Source organism: Vicia villosa, linkage group LG6 (assembly GCF_029867415.1).
Source record: "Vicia villosa cultivar HV-30 ecotype Madison, WI linkage group LG6, Vvil1.0, whole genome shotgun sequence".
NCBI lineage: Eukaryota > Viridiplantae > Streptophyta > Magnoliopsida > Fabales > Fabaceae > Vicia > Vicia villosa.
Genome location: NC_081185.1, coordinates 41,069,391 through 41,089,495, shown reverse-complemented (window position 1 = coordinate 41,089,495; position 20,105 = coordinate 41,069,391). Strand labels below are relative to the sequence as shown.

The 20,105-nt window shown below is 40.1% G+C and overlaps 1 protein-coding gene across 1 annotated transcript; it reads right to left on the bottom strand.

Moving 5' to 3' along the window:
* Positions 1–12,022: 12,022 nt before the first annotated feature.
* On the bottom strand, positions 12,023–13,312 carry LOC131613575 (uncharacterized). The gene has a single exon (XM_058885232.1). The coding sequence runs from the start codon at positions 13,310–13,312 to the stop codon at positions 12,023–12,025; it is 1,290 nt and encodes a 429-aa protein (XP_058741215.1).
* Positions 13,313–20,105: the final 6,793 nt, after the last annotated feature.

Genomic DNA, 20,105 nt, shown 5'->3' with positions numbered 1-20,105 from the left:
AGTTTATCAGCAGGAAGATTCTCAGCACTTTGCTTCTCAGCATCAGCTTCTGACATAGAAGCATCTTCAGCATATTCTGGTGCAGGGATATCAGAATCTTCATTCTCAAGAGCCTGAAGAATCTCAGCCAGATTCCTTGGAGGTGTAGGAGCAGCAACTTCTGATGGGTATTCAACAGCAGGATATACCATATCTGGTGCATTCTCTGAGGGATTCTCCCTTAGCCAGTTGAATAAAGACTGAAAATCTCCAGTCAAAATAAGAAATTGAGGCTTCCATACAACCATTGTAAGGCAAGGTTCATCTTCCAGCTCATCGACAAATTTCTTCTCCTCAAGAGATCTCCAATTTCTGATTGGATGATAGTACTTACCATCATCAAGTTCTAAGAAATAACCAGAAGAACCAGATGCCTCAGCAACACATCTCTTCTGGATGTTCATAGCATCAAAATGAAAATCCTTCTTGAAGATTCTTCATAAGCCTCGATTAGCAGCATGATCCAACTTGGAGTCATGAGCAGCTCTCAAAGTTTCCATCCTTGTTCTGAATTTGAGCTTGAATAGGTCAAAGCAGACATCAAGAGAGGGTTCAGGAGGGTTAAAGGTGAATCGATAATCAGGGTACAGAAGGCAATAGGGTTTGGATTTTCTTGAAGGTAAAGAATGAGTTAGAGAAGATGTAGAATCTGTGGTGAAAGTGGAGGAAGGTGAAATTTCAGAAGGTGTTGGGGGAATGGCATTTAGTGGTTCAGGGTTCAGAAAATGGGTAGAAAGAGGTGGTTGGAAACTGTTTGGAATGGTGAAAGAATTTTGGGGTTCAGAAGGAGGAGGCTTTTTCTGAGAGGAACAGGCAGCAACATCTTCACGAAAAGCTTTCTTGATGCGCTTATCACGGTATTCATCAGATTGTGCTTTGAGAGGATCATAGAGATGCTTCTGCTTCTTAGTTGGCTTAGCATTGGGTCCTACTTCCGAGGCCTTTCTTTTCAACTTCTTTTATTTCTTCTTCTGCTTTTTCTTTCTCAACTCATCCAGAGATGGAAGAGTTCTCCCTCGAATCCACGCAGGATCAACAAAAGATTGAGCTTTTACACATGACTTCAAATAGCGCTAAACAGACTTGTCAAGCTCTTCTTTGAACAAGTGAGAAAAGCTTTCAACAGGGATTCTTCTAGTCAGAATATCTAGAAATATTCTTGGAATAGAAGTTACCTTCTCAATCAGAATCATCCTTTGAAATCAAAAGCATTCAGAATGTGTCCTTGAATGACAGTTAAGAACTTGGGCGTACCAACAGCTCTCAGAAGATCCATCAAGTCACTTTCTATCAGAATATCTGAAATCATTCTGGCAAGAGGAATAGTGTTCTTCTTGAAATCTGGATTCTTCTTACGTTCTTCATCTCTTGATTCTTCAATATTTGTCTTCAAATGTTGAAAAAGAATGTTTGAGAGATTAACTTGTATACCTTTTCCAATGCAGAAAAGTACATACTTCTGATCCTGATTTACATATGTAGCAGCAATAGATCGTTTTCTATGATAGAGAGATCCCAGAATAATCTCAGCCCAAACTCTATAGGAAGGCTTCAAAGAAGTAGTTTGATGAGGTGCAGATCTAGAAGAAGACAATTCTCTATCAACCATATCCCAATCAACTCTACCAGGAAGAGCACCTATGATTCCATCTAAGTCATCAAGACCATACAGCTTCCTTATCATCTTCTCAGTCACAACAACTTCATGCCCTAATACGAAGAAGATGATAGCAGTTGGAGTAACTGTTGCATGAGTCCAGAAATCCATAACCAAAAGAGGATAAACTTGTCCGACCAATCTTTCAAAGTAGTTTTACCAACCTTGCACCAGCATTGCAGCCTTGGTTTTGAAATCATGTTCCAACAGATTGTCAAAATCCACCATAGTTTCGCATAGAACTTCCAGTTCTTCATGTGGAATATAACAAGTCTTCAAGGGATAATATCCATATTTGTGTTGAACAAGATGTGCAGAAGACATTTTGTGTTGAGTACTTGAGGATGAAAGGATGAATATACTCTGAGATTCGGTTTAGAAACTAGGGTTTATGCAAGAACGAGAAGGAGAGATGAATGAAAGAGACAATGAATGAAGAGGGGATGTAAAGAGATGAATTTTTATGGAGATGAGTTTATATAGAGACAAATTTGAAATGAAATGAAATATGCGTTTGAATGAACATGATTACAGAAAAACATAGAATCAAATGCATTTAATGAGAAATGACGTTAGGAGAGATAACGTAATATTTAAAATGATTTGCATAGTTACCTAGGGCGGCGTCTCCTCAACTGTACGCGTGCTTGTCCAAAAAGAGTGAACACGTGTTCAACATCTGGAAAGCTGGTGACAGCTGTTTTGCTTTAAAAGAGATTCTGAATCAACTTAGATGATGAAACATTAGTAATAACAGAATCAGAACTTCTAATTGATCAACATCAGAACTTCTTATAAGAAGATAAAACAAAATCATTTCAGAACTAATCCATACGTCAGAACTTCTCATCTTCTCATTCTGGGCATAAATCCATACTAATATTCTTCAGAATGAACTTAAACCTATCTTCAGCAAGGGGTTTTGTAAAGATATCAGCCCATTGATGGTCTGTATCAACAAAGTTCAAAGATAGAACACCCTTCTGAACATAGTCCCTAATGAAATGATGTTTGATCTCAATATGTTTAGCTTTGGAATGTAAGATTGGATTCTTAGATAAACAAATAGCAGAAGTATTATCACAAAAGATAGGAATGTTACTGTCATATATCTGATAATCTTCTAGCTGACTCTTCATCCAGAGCATATGTGTACTACATCCAGCAGCAGCAACATATTATGCTTCTGTAGTAGAGAGGGCAATGGTAGCTTGCTTCTTACTGTACCAGGAGATTAAATGACTTCCAAGAAATTGACAACTTCCAGAAGTACTCTTTCTTTCAATTCTATCTCCAGCGTAATCAGCATCACAGTATCCTACTAAGTTGTATTCTTTAGATCTTCTGTAGACTAAACCAACATTAGTAGTACCTTTCAGATACCTCAGAATTCTCTTAACAGCTCTTAAGTGAGATTCTCTAGGATCTGATTGGAATCTTGCACATAGACAAACACTGAATAAAATATCAGGTCTAGAAGCAGTGAGATATAGAAGAGATCCAATCATACCTCTTTACAACTTTTGGTCTACCTTCTTACTTACCTCAACCTTACCTAAGACACACGTTGGATGCATAAGAGTCTTTGCTTCTTTGCTTTCAGAAAGATTAAACTTCTTTAGAAGTTCTTTCACATACTTGGTTTGGTGAACATAGGTTCCTTCTGATGTTTGATTGATCTGGATCCCAAGGAAATACTTAAGTTCTCCCATCATGCTCATTTCAAACTCAGCCTGCATAGACTTAGCAAACTCCTTTCCAAGTGTAGAATTAGATGTTCCAAAGATAATGTCATCAACATAAATTTGGCAAATTAGAACATCCTTTTTAAAGGTTTTACAGAAGAGAGTAGTATCCACTTTTCCTCTAGTGAAACCATTATCCAGAAGGAATGAACTTAATCTTTCATACCAAGCTCTAGGAGCTTGCTTCAATCCGTATAATGATTTCTTTAGTTTAAAAACATGATTTGGAGACTTAGAGTCTTCAAAACCAGGAGGTTGGTGGACATAGACTTCCTCATCTATATAACCATTTAAGAAGGCACTCTTAACATCCATCTGATATAGAGTGATGTTATGTTGACAAGCAAAAGAAATCAATAAGAGAATAGATTCTAACCTGGACACTGGTGCAAAGGTTTCTGTATAGTCAATACCTTCTTGCTGACTATAGCCCTGAGCCACCAGTCTGGCTTTGTTTCTTACAACTTCTCCTTTTTCGCTTAGCTTGTTTCTGAAAACCCACTTCGTACCAATGATGTTAAATCCTTTTGGTCTAGGAACAAGATCCCACACATCAATCCTTGTAAACTGATTTAGTTCTTCTTGCATGGCAATTATCCAGTCTGCATCTTCTAGAGCTTGATCAACAGAAGTTGGCTCGATTAGAGAAACAAGACCTAATTGACATTCTGCATTGTTTTTGAGGAATGCTCTTGTTCTGATAGGAGCATCCTTCTTTCCAAGAATGATATCTTCTGAGTGAGCAAAGATGAGTTTAGAAGATCTTCTGACAGTTGGCTCGTCAGAAATTCAGAGATTCTCTAAAGAAGCAGGAACTTAATCTTCTGATTCTTTGTTTCTGGGTTCTTTAGCTTCTGATACTTTGCTTCTTGGTTCTTCAGCTTCTGAAATTGAGATATCTATATCTGCAAATTTCTCAAACTGCTTTTGCTTTTCAAGACCAAGCTTATCATCAAATCTGATATTGATTGATTCTTCAACAATCAATGTTTCAGTATTGTATACTCTGTAGCCTTTAGAGCGTTCAGAATATCCAAGAAGGAAACACTTATGTGCCTTAGAATCAAACTTACTCATATAATCTTTATTATTCAGAATAAAACAAACACATCCAAAAGGATGAAAATATGAAATGTTGGGCCTTCTGTTCTTCCATAATTCATAAGGAGTCTTAATAAGAATAGGTCTAATAGAGATTCTACTCTGAATATAACATGCAGTGTTTATTGCTTCTGCCCAGAAATGCGTAGCCACATTGGTTTCGTTGATCATGGTTCTGGCCATTTCTTGTAGAGTCCTATTCTTTCGCTCTACAACTCCATTTTGCTGTGGAGTTCTAGGGCAAGAGAAATCATGGGAAACACCATTTTCTTTGAAGTAAACCTCAAAGAATCTGTTCTCAAATTCGCCACCGTGATCACTTCTGACCTTTATGATTTTACACTCTTTCTCAGATTGAATCCGAGTGCAGAATTCAAAGAACGCTGAATGAGACTCATCCTTGTGTTTCAATAACTTTACCCATGTCCAGCGACTATAATCATCTACGATGACTAATCCATATTTCTTCCCTCTGAAAGAAGCTGTTTTGACTGGGCCAAACAAATCAATGTGTAGAAGTTCTAGCGGCCTAGAGGAAGAAACAACATTCTTAGACTTGAATGCAGGTTTGGAAAACTTCCCTTTCTGACATGCTTCGCAAAGAGCATCTGATTTGTATTTTAGATTAGGGAGTCCGCTGACCAGATTTAGTTTGTTAATCTGAGAAATCTTTCTCAAACTAGCATGGCCTAATCTTCTGTGCCAGACCCATTGCTCTTCGCTAACAGACATAAGACAAGTTACCTTCTGATTCTTAAGATCCTGAAGATCAATCTTGTAAATGTTGTTCTTTCTCTTGCCTTTAAATAGGATTGAGCCATCCTTCTGACTTACAGCCTTACAAGAATTTTGATCAAAGATTATGTCATAACCATTGTCACTTAATTGACTTATGGACAATAAGTTATGAGCTAATCCATCTACCAGAAGAACATTAGTTATAGAAGGAGAGTTACCAGTACTTATGGTGCCTGAGCCAATTATCTTGCCCTTCTGATCTCCTCCAAACTTAACTTCTCCATCAGATTTAAGCACCAGGTTTTGGAACATAGACCTTCTTCCCGTCATGTGTCGAGAGCACCCAGAGTCCAGGTACCATGACATGCTTTCCTTTGTCTTCTTTGCAGCCAAGGATATCTCTTCAGAATCTGATTCTGATGTAGATTTTGATCCATCATCAACTGTGGCCATCAGCGCAATGTTTTCCTGCTCGCCTTTAGAGTCTGACTCTGATTCAGATTCTGATGAATCTGAATCATCCCAAGTTGCCATAAGACCTTTCGTCTTATGAAACTTCTTCTTGGGCTTCTGCTTTTGAAGCTTTGGACACTCACTCTTGTAATGTCCTGGCTCATTGCATTCAAAACACGTGACCTTCTTCTTGTCATATCTTCTGCTTCCAGAAGATTCTTCTTTTTCAAGCTTCTTAGAACTTTTGAAGTTCTTGAACTTCCTATGCTTGCTCTTCCAGAGTTGGTTTACCCTTCTGGAGATCATGGACAGTTCATCTTCTTCTTATGATTCTGATTCTTCAGAATCTTCTTCTTCAGCCTGAAAAGCATTAGTGCATTTTTTATAATTAGACTTTAGTGCAATAGACTTACCTTTCTTCTGAGGTTCATTAGCATCCAGCTCTATTTCATGACTCCTCAAGGCGCTGATCATCTCTTCCAAAGAGACTTCATTTAGATTCTTTTCTATCTTGAATGTAGTCACCATTGGACCCCATCTTCTGGGCAAGCTTCTGATGATCTTCTTGACATGATCAGCCTTTGTGTATCTCTTGTCAAGCACTCCTAATCCAGCAGTTAGAGTTTGAAACTTGAGAACATTTTTTCAATGTTTTCATCATCCTCCATCTTGAAGGCTTCATATTTCTGGATTAAAGCAAGAGCCTTGGTCTTCTTGACTTGGGCATTTCCTTCATGAGTCATTTTCAATGATTCATATATGTCATAGGAAGTTTCTCTGTTTGATATCTTCTCATAGTCAGCATGAGAAATAGCATTCAGTAGAATAGTCCTACAATAGTGATGATTTTTGAATTCTTTCTTTTGATCATCACTCATTTCTTGTCTTGTCAGCTTTACTCCTCTAGCTTTCACATAATGTTTGTAACCATCCACCAGAAGATCCCATAAATCACCATCTAATCCAAGAAAGTAACTTTCGAGTTTATCTTTCCAATATTAATAGTTTTCACCATTGAATGCTGGTGGTCTAGTGTAGCCATTGTTACCATTTCCATTGTGTTGCTCAGCAGAGCAAGATGTAGATGTAGGTGCTGAAGTTTCAACCATCTTGACCTAGTGTTTTTCTCTTCCTGAATCTTTTCTAAACACGGTTAAGTGCTTCCACCTTAGAACCGGCGCTCTGATGCCAATTGAAGGATAGAAAAACACTTAGAAAGGGGGGTTTGAATAAGTGTGACTTTAAAAACTCTTAAGATAAAAACGATTGCACAATGATTTTCATCCTGGTTCGTTGTTAACGAAACTACTCCAGTCCACCCCCTTAGAGTGATTTATCTCACCTGAGGATTTAATCCACTAATCAACCTTGATTACAATGGTTCTCCACTTAGATACCCTCTAAGTCTTCTAGAGTATTCTGATCACACCTTGATCACTGTAGGAACCTTTTACAAATTAATGTAAAACAAATTCTTACAAGAGTATTACAATGCTTCTTAATAAGCTATAATCACAACTGTGATATTTCTCTTAAGTTTTAAGCTTAAATCTCACTAAGATATTACAACAGTAATGTGAGGTTGAAAATGAAGTTTGATAGCTTTTGATTCAGCAGCATTTCAGCGAGATTGAAAAAGTTGTTCGTAAATTGGTAACCTTGCTTCTGATCAGAACTTCACTATTTATAGGCGTTTTGAGAAGATGACCTTTGGGAGCATTTAATGCGTTGCGTGATCCGTACAACATTGCATTTAATGTTTCACTCTTTTGTCAACTACCTCGAGCCTTGCTTTCCCTGCTTTAGCTGACTTTGCCTTTAATAACTTCTAATGTTCCTTTTGTCAGTCAGCGTAGCCTGCCATCTTGTACTTGCTTCTGATCCGATCTTTCTAGATACAACGTTTGAATTAATCAGAGTCAAACTGCTTGGTGTAGAGCATCTTCTTGTCTTCTGACTTTGAAGTGCTTCTAGCGTGATACCATAAGAACTTCAGTGCTTCTGCTTCTAAACTCAAGTTCTTCTGATGCTTCAATAGACCATGTTCTGATTCTACTTGACCTTCTTCTGATGTCTTCCGAGAGCATGTTCTGATGTTGCATACTGAACCTTCTGAGTCAGTGCTTCTAGCGCTGAATTGTGCATACTCTTTATATATTTCCTGAAATGGAAAATGCATAGGATTAGAGTACCACATTGTCTTATACAAAATACATATACATTGTTATCATCAAAACTAAGAATATTGATAAGAACAATTCTTGTTCTTACAAGAACGAGTGCCCCTCCCGAGAATGCCGTTTTTATGACATATGGACCTTCATAGTTAGGTATCCACTTTCCGCGGGCGTCGAGTCGAGGTAGTAAGATCTTCTTGAGGACGATATCTCCTTCTTTATAGGTTCTAGGACGGACTTTTTTATCAAATGCCTTTTTCATCCTTTTCTGATAGATTTGCCCGTAACACAAATCTGTCAGTCGCTTTTCTTCAACGAGATTAAGCTGATCAAAACGAGTTTTTACCCATTCCGATTCTTCTAACTTTGTGTCAGCTAGGACTCTTAGTGATGGAATCTCCACTTCGATAGGGAGGACTGCTTCCATACCGTAAACTAAAGAGAAGGGAGTTGCCCCTGTGGATGTGCGCACCGAGGTTCTGTAACCGTGTAGGCGAAGGGAAGCATTTCGTGCCAATCCTTGTATGTTTTCACCATCTTTTGTATTACCTTTTTGATGTTCTTATTCGCAGCTTCAACAGCGCCATTCATCTTAGGTCTGTATGGTGAAGAATTGTGGTGTTCAATCTTGAACTCCTCGCACAGCTCCCTCATTATGTTGTTGTTTAAATTCAACCCATTGTCAATGATAATCCTATTTGGAACCCCATACCGGCATATGATGTTATGCTTGATGAACCGGGTGATCACTTGTCTTGTCACGTTGGTGTAGGAAGCAGCTTTAACCCATTTGGTGAAATAGTCTATGGCAACCAATATGAATCGGTGTCCATTAGAAGCTTTCGGCTCGATCATCCCTATCATGTCAATCCCCCACATCGCAAATGGCCATGGTGATCTCAGTATGTTCAACGGATTTGGCGGCACATGTACTTTGTTAACGTATATTTGGCATTTGTGACATGTTCTCGCGTATTGGAAACAGTCCGCCTCCATTGTTAACCAGTAGTACCCTGCTCGTAATATTTTTCTCGCCATTGAGTGTCCGTTTCCATGAGTTCCGAAGGTCCCTACGTGTACTTCTCTAATAATCTTCTTGGCCTCATTTTTATCCACACACCTTAGTAACACCGAATCATAATTCCGTTTGTATAGGACATTCCCACTTAGGAAGAACTTGGCTGCCAACCTCCTTAGTGTCTTTTTGTCAATTGTAGAGGAATTCTCTGGGTATTCTTGTTTTTCTAGATACCTCTTGATATCGTGGTACCAGGGTTTATCATCAGGTTGTTCCTCAATTGTGAGACAATAAGCAGGCTCATCAAAGTGTCTAACCGTTATCCGTGGTTCGTGGTTTGGCCAAGTTACTTTGAACATAGAAGAGAGCGTCGCTAATGCATCAGCCATTTGATTCACTTCCCTTGGGATATGAGTGAAAGTGATTATCTCGAACTCGGCCGTTAACCCCAATATGAGGTCTCTATACGAAATAAGTTTTGCATCTCGAGTATCCCATTCTTTATTGACTTGGTGGATTACTAGTGCTGAATCCCCGTACACCTTGAGTAGTTTAATCCTTAGATCGATTGCAGCTTCTAACCCCAATATGCACGCTTCGTATTCTGCAATATTGTTGGTGCAGTCGAAACACAGTCTCGCGGTGAAAGGTAAGTGGCGATTGTCGGGAGATGTCAATACCGCCCCTATACCATGTCCTAGCGCATTTGAGGCCCCATCGAACATAAGCGTCCATATTGCCCCTGGTTCGGGTCCTTCGTCGGGTCTTGGTATTTCGTAGTCTCTTACCAACATAATATCCTCGTCAGGAAAGTCGAACTTCATAGACTGATATTCTTCGCGGGGTTGATGAGCCAGGTGTTCTGCCAGTACACTCCCTTTTATTGCCTTTTGAGTGACGTATTGAATGTCGTATTCTGACAGTAGCATTTGCCATCTAGCGATTCTTCATGTGAGAGCCTGTTTTTCGAACACATATTTCAGAGGATCCATCCTCGATATCAACCATGTGGAATGGTTCAGCATATATTTCCGTAGACGTTTGGAGGCCCATGCTAAGGAATAACATGTCTTTTCCAACGATGAATACCGAGATTCGCAATCCGTGAATTTCTGCCTAAGGTAGTAAATCGCATGCTCTTTTCTGCCCGTTTCATCTTGTTGCCCCAGTACACATCCCATAGACCTTTCGAGGACTGTGAGATACATGATCAGCGACCTTCCCGGGATGGGAGGTATGAGTATTGGTGGTTCTTGTAAGTAACTCTTTATAGTTTCGAAAGCTACCTGACAATCGTCATTCCACTTGATTGGCTGATCTTTCCTTAGTAATTTAAATATGGGCTCACACGTGGCTGTAAGATGTGAGATGAACCTTGAAATGTAGTTCAAACGACCCAAAAATCCTGGAACCTCTTTTTCTGTCCTTGGAACAGGCATTTCTTGTATAGCTTTGACTTTATCGGGATCTACCTCTATGCCTCGTTGGCTCACAATGAATCCTAATAGCTTTCCTGACCTTACACCAAATGTACACTTGTTCGGGTTCAACCTCAGTTTGAACTTCTTTAAGCGCTCGAACAACTTCGGTAGGTGCGTAATATGCTATACTTCCGTACAGGACTTAGCAATCATATCATCCACGTATACTTCGACCTCCTTGTGGATCATGTCATGGAATAGTGTGACCATGGCTCGTTGATTTGTTGCCCCTGCATTTCGTAATCCAAAAGGCATTACCTTGTAACAGAAAGTGCCCCAGGATGTCATGAAGGTTGTTTTCTCCATGTCTTCGGGAGCCATTTTGATTTGATTATACCCAGAGAAACCATCCATGAAGGAGAACACCGAAGCTTAAGTCGTATTGTCCACCAATATATCTATGTGGGGTAATGGAAAGTCGTCTTTCGGGCTTGCTTTGTTTAGATCCCTGTAATCTACGCACATGCATACCTTCCCGTCTTTCTTAGGAACTGGCACTATGTTAGAAATCCATGGTGGATAGTCAACCACGACAAGAAACCCTGCGTCGAATTGTTTGAGTACCTCTTCTCCGATTTTGTTATCCATGTCCGGTCGAACTCTTTTGCACTTTTGTCTGACAGGTGCACAACCTTCTTTGAGCGGTAACCTGTGCACGACGATATTTGTATCTAACCCTGGCATGTCACGATACGACCAAGCAAATATTTCTGCATACTCGTGGAGAAGTTTGACCAGCGTCGCTTTTATATCCTCATTCAGCGTTGCCCCAATCTTGATTTCCTTAGGTTCTTTGTTTGTACCCAGGTTTATGATTTCAATGGCTTCTCGAGGAGGGAGCATGCTTTTGGATTCCTTGTCCATTAACCTTGACAGTTATTCCAGAAGTTCATCGTCTTCCTAATCCCCTTCCTCGGACTGATTAGCGAGAGCCTCGAGTTTATATTGTGTTTCAGCAGTATTATTATCGGTAGTGTTAGAAGGTGATCTGCACATGTTTTATGTTTTGTTTTTAGTATGCAGATATGGATGTGCTTTTTTTTTATGCAAGAAAGTCATTTGTCATTTTGAAAAAAGTAAGTGCAAGAAGGAACAATGTTTTCAATACCAAATGCAAACGACAATTTTATTAATAAACTTTAAACTTTGGAAGTAAATGGGGCCCTTACAAACTAACTCTATGATTTGGGCGAGGAATGAGCGTTATTGTTTTTCTTTCTTTATTGAAGGGAAATAAAACACACAACAAAAGCAAATTACTTCGAAATGAAAACTATCTCCGGCATCTCCAGGCTTGCCCAGTTCTGGAGCTGCTCTCCTGGTCTGATCATTCGGATGAAATTGGACGTCCCCTCCTTAGGATCCATGTTGGATATTGCAGCTACGTGTTCATACCCGCTGGTCCTGAAAGTCTGCATAATCGGGGGGAATCGTTGTTCCTCCTTTGCAGCGCTTGTGATCTTTGTCGGTTGACATCCTAACCCCAAGCGATCCTTCTTCTCTCGGATTTCTGGTACTCTTCCCTAGCCTTCCACATTCAAGTCTTGCAGGTCTCTCCAGGATGTTACCGCCCTTCGTGTCTTCTCCACAGGCAATGTGACAGCAGTTGCAATTTATAGCGCTTGGAATGCAGTTTCTAATGCCCCTTCTCCAACCTCGATGTATTTGTATGAATCCAGGTTACTAACAAATATGTCCTCTTCCCCGTTGACGGTCACTATAGAATTTCCATCCACAAATTTTATCTTCTCATGGAGGGTGGAGGTGACTGCCCCGGCTGCGTGAATCCAAGGACGTCCCAATAGGCAAGTGTAAGTTGGTTCAATCTCCATCACTTGGAAATTGATGCAGAAGGTGTGAGGACCGACTACAACAGGGAGGTCTACTTCTCTGAACACTGGACTTTGCGATCCATCGAAGGCCTTAACTACCAGACGGCTTGGTCTAACCACTAGTCCCTCCAAAGCTATTTTATCGAGGGTGGCTTTTGACATCACATTTAGCGATGAGCCTGTATCGATCAGAACCCTAGATAGACGAGCTTTTCCATATTGTATCGAGATGTGCAAGGATTTGTTGTGCTCTTTTCCTTGTGGAGGTAACTCATGATCACTGAACCCCAGACATGCCCCAGCAGTGAGATTAGCCACCATTCCATCGAACTGATTTACGATGATGTCTTTAGTTACATGGGAAGCATTTAGAATCTTCATTAAGGCATCTCGATGCTTCTCGGAGTGTACTAATAGTGAGAGGAGTGATATTTTAGACGGTGTCTGTTGTAACTGATCCACCACCCTATAATCACTCTTCTTGATCAGAGCCAAAAATTCCTCAGCATCCTTGTTAGTGGCTCCCTTATCTTTGGATATGCCTTCTACAGTCGGCCTCGTAGCAGCTTGGTCACTGGCTTGTGTCAAGTTCTCATTAGGCTGTGCAGTTTTGAATATGCGACCGCTACGGGTCATGCCTCCAGGCCCAACAATGCTTGACACGGCAGTATTGGCGCCAAAATTGTACTCCCAAGGTACTGCTTTCATTTTGTCCACTGGGTATGGAGCTCTGATAGGGATGATCCTAGTGTGCCCTTGTGTGGGTATCAGCAGCGGTGTTTTAGAACAGGGGATAATTAATGGCTTCCTTACCCCTTGACTGGGTATTATCAACGGCTCGTTTCTATCTAGCATAGCCACATATTCCTCTTCGGGATGTTCCTTCAGCTGAATCAATCCTTGACCCATGAGTCTCTGCAGAGTGTCCTTAAAAGCTCTGTTGTGTTCTAGGATGAACCCCTTTGCGAGTAGATACCTCTTAAGGGCATCTATGGGGGAGCTCCTTCGTTGAACTAACTCTTGCTCATTAACGACCTCGATTGCATTGACTGTGCCATCATGATGAGGCATGGGATTCATCTTCACATTAGGTTTATCAAAGGCAATTGCCCCTGACTCTATCAAATCCTAAACTTTGTGTCTGAAAGCCCAACATTTTTCCAATGTGTGTCCGGGAGAATTAGCATGGTACTCGCACCTTTCATTAACGTTGAATCTGGGCGAAGCCTTTCCCGGAAGAGGAGGTGGCATTGGTTTGATCTCCACCAATGATTCGCTCATCAAATATTTCAGTATCTCGTTCCTAGATGTCGGCAAATGATCAAATCTCCTTTGAGGGCCTTGGAACCTATTTTGTTGAGGTGGAAACGACATAGGAGGTCTAGATTCTTGATGCACTACTGCATTGGTCTCCCCTTCCTTCCTTTTAGCAAAGGTTGAGGTGGGCCTCTTTGAGTGATAAGAATTAGATGGCGCTCCTTGTATCTTCCCATTTTTAATCCTATTTTTGATCCTTTCTCCGATGACCACTAAGTCTGAGAATCCTGAGGACACACTTCCGATCATTTTATCGTAGTATGGTCCTTGCAAAGTACCCATAAACATATCTACCAACTCCTTTTCCACCAAGGGAGGTTGGACTCGAGAGGCCATCTCTCGCCATCTTTGGGCATACTCCTTGAAGGATTCCTCCTTTTTTCTGCGACAGATTTTGCAATTGCATCCGGTTGGGTGCCATATCCAAGTTGTATTTATATTGTTTTAAGAACGTGTTAGCGAGGTCATTCCAGCTCCGGATATTTGCCTTTTATAATTTCATATACCAGTCGACAGATACCCCACTTAGACTGTCTTGGAAGAAATGCATCATCAGTTTTTGATCGTGGGCATAAGCAGCCATTTTCCTGACGTACATGCGCAGATGACTTCTTGGGCATGTAAGTCCTTTGTACTTTTCAAAGTTAGGCACCTTGAACTTATGGGGAATAGTCAAGTCTGGTACCAAGCTCATCTCGTAGGTATCTACATCAGAGACGTCATACCCTTCTACTGCCTTTAGCCTTTCTTCCAGCGCTTTGATCTGTCCACTATTCCTAGAATTCTCTTCGGAATCAAGGTGAGTTTGCTTATATTGAGGCACCTGATTAGTATCATCCACGTCCCCATATTGTAAATCCACGTAGTCCTCATCCTTAGGAGGGTTGTTTGCAGGGATGCGAACTGTGCGAGATACTCCTTCCTTCTGGGTGGTCGGAATAAACCCTTCATGAGAGGCTTCTCCCTCTTCGTGGGTTCTGACAACTCTCTTAGAGGAGTGGAAATTTTATTTGTGAGGATCAAAGCCTCGAACATATCCCAACAACGGGTTACTATCGTCCGATATTTCCTCGTACTGACCCTGAACTTCATTAGCCTTTTCCTGTTTGTCTCTAAGATCCTTCATGAAGCTCAGCATCTGAGTCATTCCTCCCTTAATCTCCTCCACAGTACCTTTCAGTTGGGTTACTTCTTCGCGAAGGGCGGCTTGATTCTGCTCTAGTTGTTCCATTGCTTTCTTCTTCTGAGACCGGGTTTGATACGGCGGTATGGTTGCTTGGTTATCTTCTCCAATGGCGTGACTGGGGATAAAGACAATTTTCCCCTTCTTAATGCTTTGTAAAATAAATATGGTATGCATGCTATGAATGTTATGCTTATGCTATGTTCATGTCTTATCCACATTATTATAGTATATTATTTTTTTTACTATATTATTTTTTTTATTATTATTTTTTTAATCCTTTTGGCGAATGTTATAGGAACAATGAATAATGCGGAAATAAACACACTTTATTAATTGGAAAAATTGAAAAGGAAATACCGATTCATTGTTGGAGTACAAAATAGAAATAGAAACTGAAAATTAAACACCCTAAAAAATAAATGCAACAAGGAAATAATAAAATCTAAGAACGCCTTTGGATATCCGCTTTGAATTTGTCCACCATCTCTCTACAAAGCTCCATGAATTCCTTTACCATCTCGGGAAGAATGACGGGAGAAGATTCCGCTCTTTCCAAACTCTTCGGAATGTCTTGGATTAAATCATTGCACAAGAAGACTAGCTTATCATAATTATCACGACATTTTTCGTAATCTTCAAGCATCTTAGGAACCATGCTCACATGCTCACTTGCCGTTGAAACAATTGTGTATTGCCTCCTCCAATAATCCCTTTCATCCTTTATTTCTTCAAATATCTCTCTTTGCCTTACACAGACTTGCCTAAGTGCGGCTAAATCTAGGAGTGCTCTATTGTGCTCATTGGTGCGCTGTAAAAGTGCTTCCTCCGCGCTCTTCTTGTCCAAATTTGCGAGCTTCTTGAAGATCATACTTGAGGTTCGTTATTTCCACTTCTTGATCCTTAGTCCTATCAGTTAATTCAAAGACTACGGTTTCTAAATTTATCTCGGATTCTGCTTTGTCACGGGAAGCTTTCTCATAATACCTTCTCCACTTTGCAATTTCGACATTTGCTTGCTCCAACATTTCATTATGTGCTACTAAATTAAAATTAGCACTTAGGACACCTTCCGTTGCACGCTTTCTTTTACCCCTTTGTCTATTGTTCTCTTCCTTAATTGCTTGAAGCTCTTGGTTCTTCTCTTTAAGGTCGAAGCGTAGTTGGCTCCTTTCGTCGGTAAGTTGATGTACGTCAAGCTCTAATTTTTCTTTTTCCTTTCGGGACGCCTCTAGGGCATCCCTGATCCCTTCTATCTCTTCGATGGATAGAGGAACATGATTAGGAGAATCAGGCTTGTATGCGGGATCCACAACAAAAGGAAGCAAAATCTTTCCAACTCTTTCTTGAACCCATTTAGTGTAAGGTTCTTTAGCAATAAAATTCTTTGGCCCAAAGTCCTTTGTTTGAACATGCTTCCAAGCTTGAATTACCTTATTCAATGTTCTTAGTTCACCTTTTCCGTTGTCATGCAAAAGTAATTCTTCCACTTGTTGTTTGGAAGGCTCACTATCCTTAGAATGGCCCAATTGGCGCAATGCTAACACGGAGTTATAATTAATACAACCTAAAGTTCCCATTAAAGGCACATTGTTGAATTCTCCACATTTGTAAATAATCTTATCGGAATTTAATCTTTGCATACCATAAGATAGAATCTGCTTTGAGAGCCCTCAATTTTTGAGACCAATCATATCTAGTCAAATCTTTAATCAAACAACTAGCCTTGTAAAGATGAGAAGTCAACCAAGAGTATAATAAGTGAACACAACAAAATAGCATCCCTCTTTTCTTTTCACACCGAGTATGGATAGCATATTAAATATTAGCAAGGATGGTGGGAGTTGGATCCTTATCAAAAATCCTAAAAGATGTGAAAGCATGAATCGCGGCAGGATCAATATAATCAACATTTTTGGGTAATAAAACAACACCAAAAATTAGGAGAGCCAGAAAATGTTCACAAATGTCCCATTGTTTCTTTTGAGCATAACCCAAAGCTTGAGTTTCTAAGTAAGATCTTTTGATCCCATGTACATCACCATCGGTTTTATAATTAGATTTCAAATCTGTAGCGGATATTCCCAAAGCTTTTGCCAAATCTGAAAAGTCAACTTCTTTACCAACCCCTGTGTAAAATTCCTTTTTAGTCCTTGAAAATACTAGCATAGTATCCATCTCCTCCAAAGTTGGGGCCAACTGAAAATCTTGGAAAGTAAAACATCTAAGCAGCGGATCATAGAACTGAACCAAAGCGGTGATAGCTTCTTCTTGAACTTTTACCCTTAGCAAGTCCAAGATATTTCCATAGCGGACCACAAACCTATCCAAAGCCCTTGATGGTAATTTTTCCTTGATTATTTTCAGTTTCTTGATGTTTGGAGTAGAAACAGCAAAGTGGATAATGGGCTTCTTAGTAATCATCTTTCCTTAACATTCACCAATAGAATATATTATATATATATATATATATATATATTTTTTATTTTTTTATTTTTTCCTGTGGATAAGACATGATAAAAATGCATATGATGAATGATGCATGCAAACAAATATAACAATAATAATAACAATAAAAAAATACATATTTAACACATAATCACATAAGTCCTAGGTTCATAGGTTCGACGTAGCGGCTCTAGGGAGCCTACCCTTCCCATGGGTATGTTCCAGAAGGTCTCTGTTTACGGTGATCTCCGGTAAACAATCGCTAGTCTTCCAAACTATAGAATATACTTTAGTTATTTGGGCGGAACATTTAAAAGCAAAGCCCTATAAAACATCTCTCTGCTTTGGGCAAGGCAGGAGGTCAAAATAACAGCGAGGTGATTACTTTGAGCGGCGAACAACATTCGGAACGTCGACAGCTTTCCAGTAGCAACGAATTCCTCTGTGTATTATGTATTCAGGAAAATTCTCCTCAGAATTATCTCCAGTATTGACATTGACCGCTGGTCGAGCAGGATTTGAAGGTCCTGGTTTGTCAACCTTGTTCTTTGTAGAGTTGAAACGGTCTTCTTCTACTTCTTGAAGAGCATATGATGAGTCACAATCTTCAGAATTTTCAGGATGTATTTCCCAGTCTTTAGGATGAAGAGACTCATTGTCAGCGACACTTTCCGAGTCAGCTGCGGGACCATCTTCCCCTTCATCTTCAAAAATGGCATTTATGTGATAATAACCATCTTCAGGATTTTTAATCTTGGCAGATGCATTAAATCCGAAATCTTCAGTAATTTCAGGCTGCTGAGAAAATTGACAGGGCTGATAAGCCTCTTCTGGTTGACTATTATATTCAAAGGAATCTCCCCATCCAGTTGGTTGGATATCTTCAATCGCAATCTTTGAACTTTCAGGTGCAGTATATTTCACCATATAATCAAATTTTCCACTTGGTTGTCCCAAGGTGTCCCAGATTTCTGCAGGAATAGGCTCAGTTTCTTTGTCTTTGGATTTCTGTGACGGAGGATATGGTTCTTCCTGAGATATGTATCCCGAGTCATTGAGATAACATTTCCATTCTTCTTCATCATCGGAGAGACCTTCTTCGACGCATTCTTCGATAAGGACATTAACCTCTTGAGGAATTGGGTTAAGGAACCCTCCACTAATGAACGTCTCTTTGATCGGACGAAGGGTTTCATCCTTCTTGGTGCAGTTTGAGAATGTTGGTGAACATCCGAGACCTGTTCTAGTTTCATTCTTGGTAGGGATCACAACTTGCCCCCAGCCAGTGGTAGTTCCATCTTTCACTACTTTTACCGCCTCTTTGTAAGAAGAGATTGATGCTTTCTTCTTGGAAGATTCGTCTTCTAAAGAGAGACCTTGGAACTGCGTTCCTTCCACATCATCAGCACTAATGAAAGAGAAATTGGATAAATGGCTCACCATCAAGGCTTGTTCCCCACTTATTGTCACCAATTTTCCATTTGTTACAAACTTTAACTTTTGGTGGAGCGTAGAGGTTACTGCCCCTGCTTCATGGATCCATGGTCGTCCTAACAGACAGCTATAAGCAGCTTGAATGTCCATGACCTGGAAGGTGATTTGAAATGTATGTGGACCAATTGTCATGGGAAGGTTGACTTCGCCAATAACAGATTTTCGCGAACCATCAAACGCTTTGACTACTACACCACTGAATTTCATAGGCATTCCTTGGTAAGACAAGCGAGCAAGAGTCGTCTTTGGCATCACATTCAAGGAAGATCCGGTGTCTACCAACACATTGGACAAAGAGTCTGACTGACAGTTCATAGAAATGTGCAAAGCAAGATTGTGATTTCTACCCTCCTCGGGGAGTTCTTCATCACAGAAGCTTAAATTGTTACAAGCTGTTATGTTGGCTATTATCCCATCAAAGTGATCAACAGTCACATCATGATCTACAAAAGCTTGATCTAAGACCTTCATCAGGGCTTCCCTGTGGGCTTCTGAGTTTAAAAGCAATGAAAGTATTGAGATTTTTGAAGGAGTCTGCATAAGCTGATCCACAATCTTGTATTCACTTCTTTTGATAAGTTTCAAAATTTCATCAAAGTCAGGATTGACATTGGTTCCACTGGATTGACCAACATCAGTGTTTGTATTACTGACAGGAGTTTCCTCGGGATTCCCCACTGGTGTATTGACAGGATTTTGCCCAGTTACAGGAGTACTAGGCTGCTTTGAAGGTAGTGGAGTATACACACGTCCACTTCTTGTTACTCGACTTACATCAGCGATGTTCACAACAGATGAAAGAGTAGGTAAAGGAACTTCTTGTCCATCCTTTATCATTGTGGCGTTGTAGTTGTATGGAACTGCCTTGTCAGAGTTATAAGGAACAGGTCCAGGTAGACAGATGATCAAAGGAGCAATAGGAACCTTCGGCTTGTTGTAAGTAACTTCCATGCGCTCAGGCATGTTGAAATGAGGAACGATGATGTTAACTGTAGGCATTTCCGAGTTGATATCTGAGACTAAAAGCTCATGCGGATAACATCCTATCATGTTAACTTCATTTTCATCCCTATTTCTGTAGATCTCAATAGTACCATTATCTAGCAAAACTTGGAGATCTCTTCTCACAATCGAACATCCGTGAGGATCCACACAACATATTCTACAGGAACCGTATTGATGCTGGCGAAAATTCTGCCCCCGACAAAGAGTGGCGTGCATTTGTACCAAATCGGCTCTTGAGTAATTGATATTATAGACTCGGTACGGACCAGGACATCCATACACCATGTTTACAACATGCCCTCCATGATTGGGCAGCGGATTTGCTTGCACATTAGGATTCAAATTTCTGAAAGAGAGGAGATTAGATCTAACCAACCTCTGAACTTCATATTTCAAAGCTATGCAATGCTCAAGATC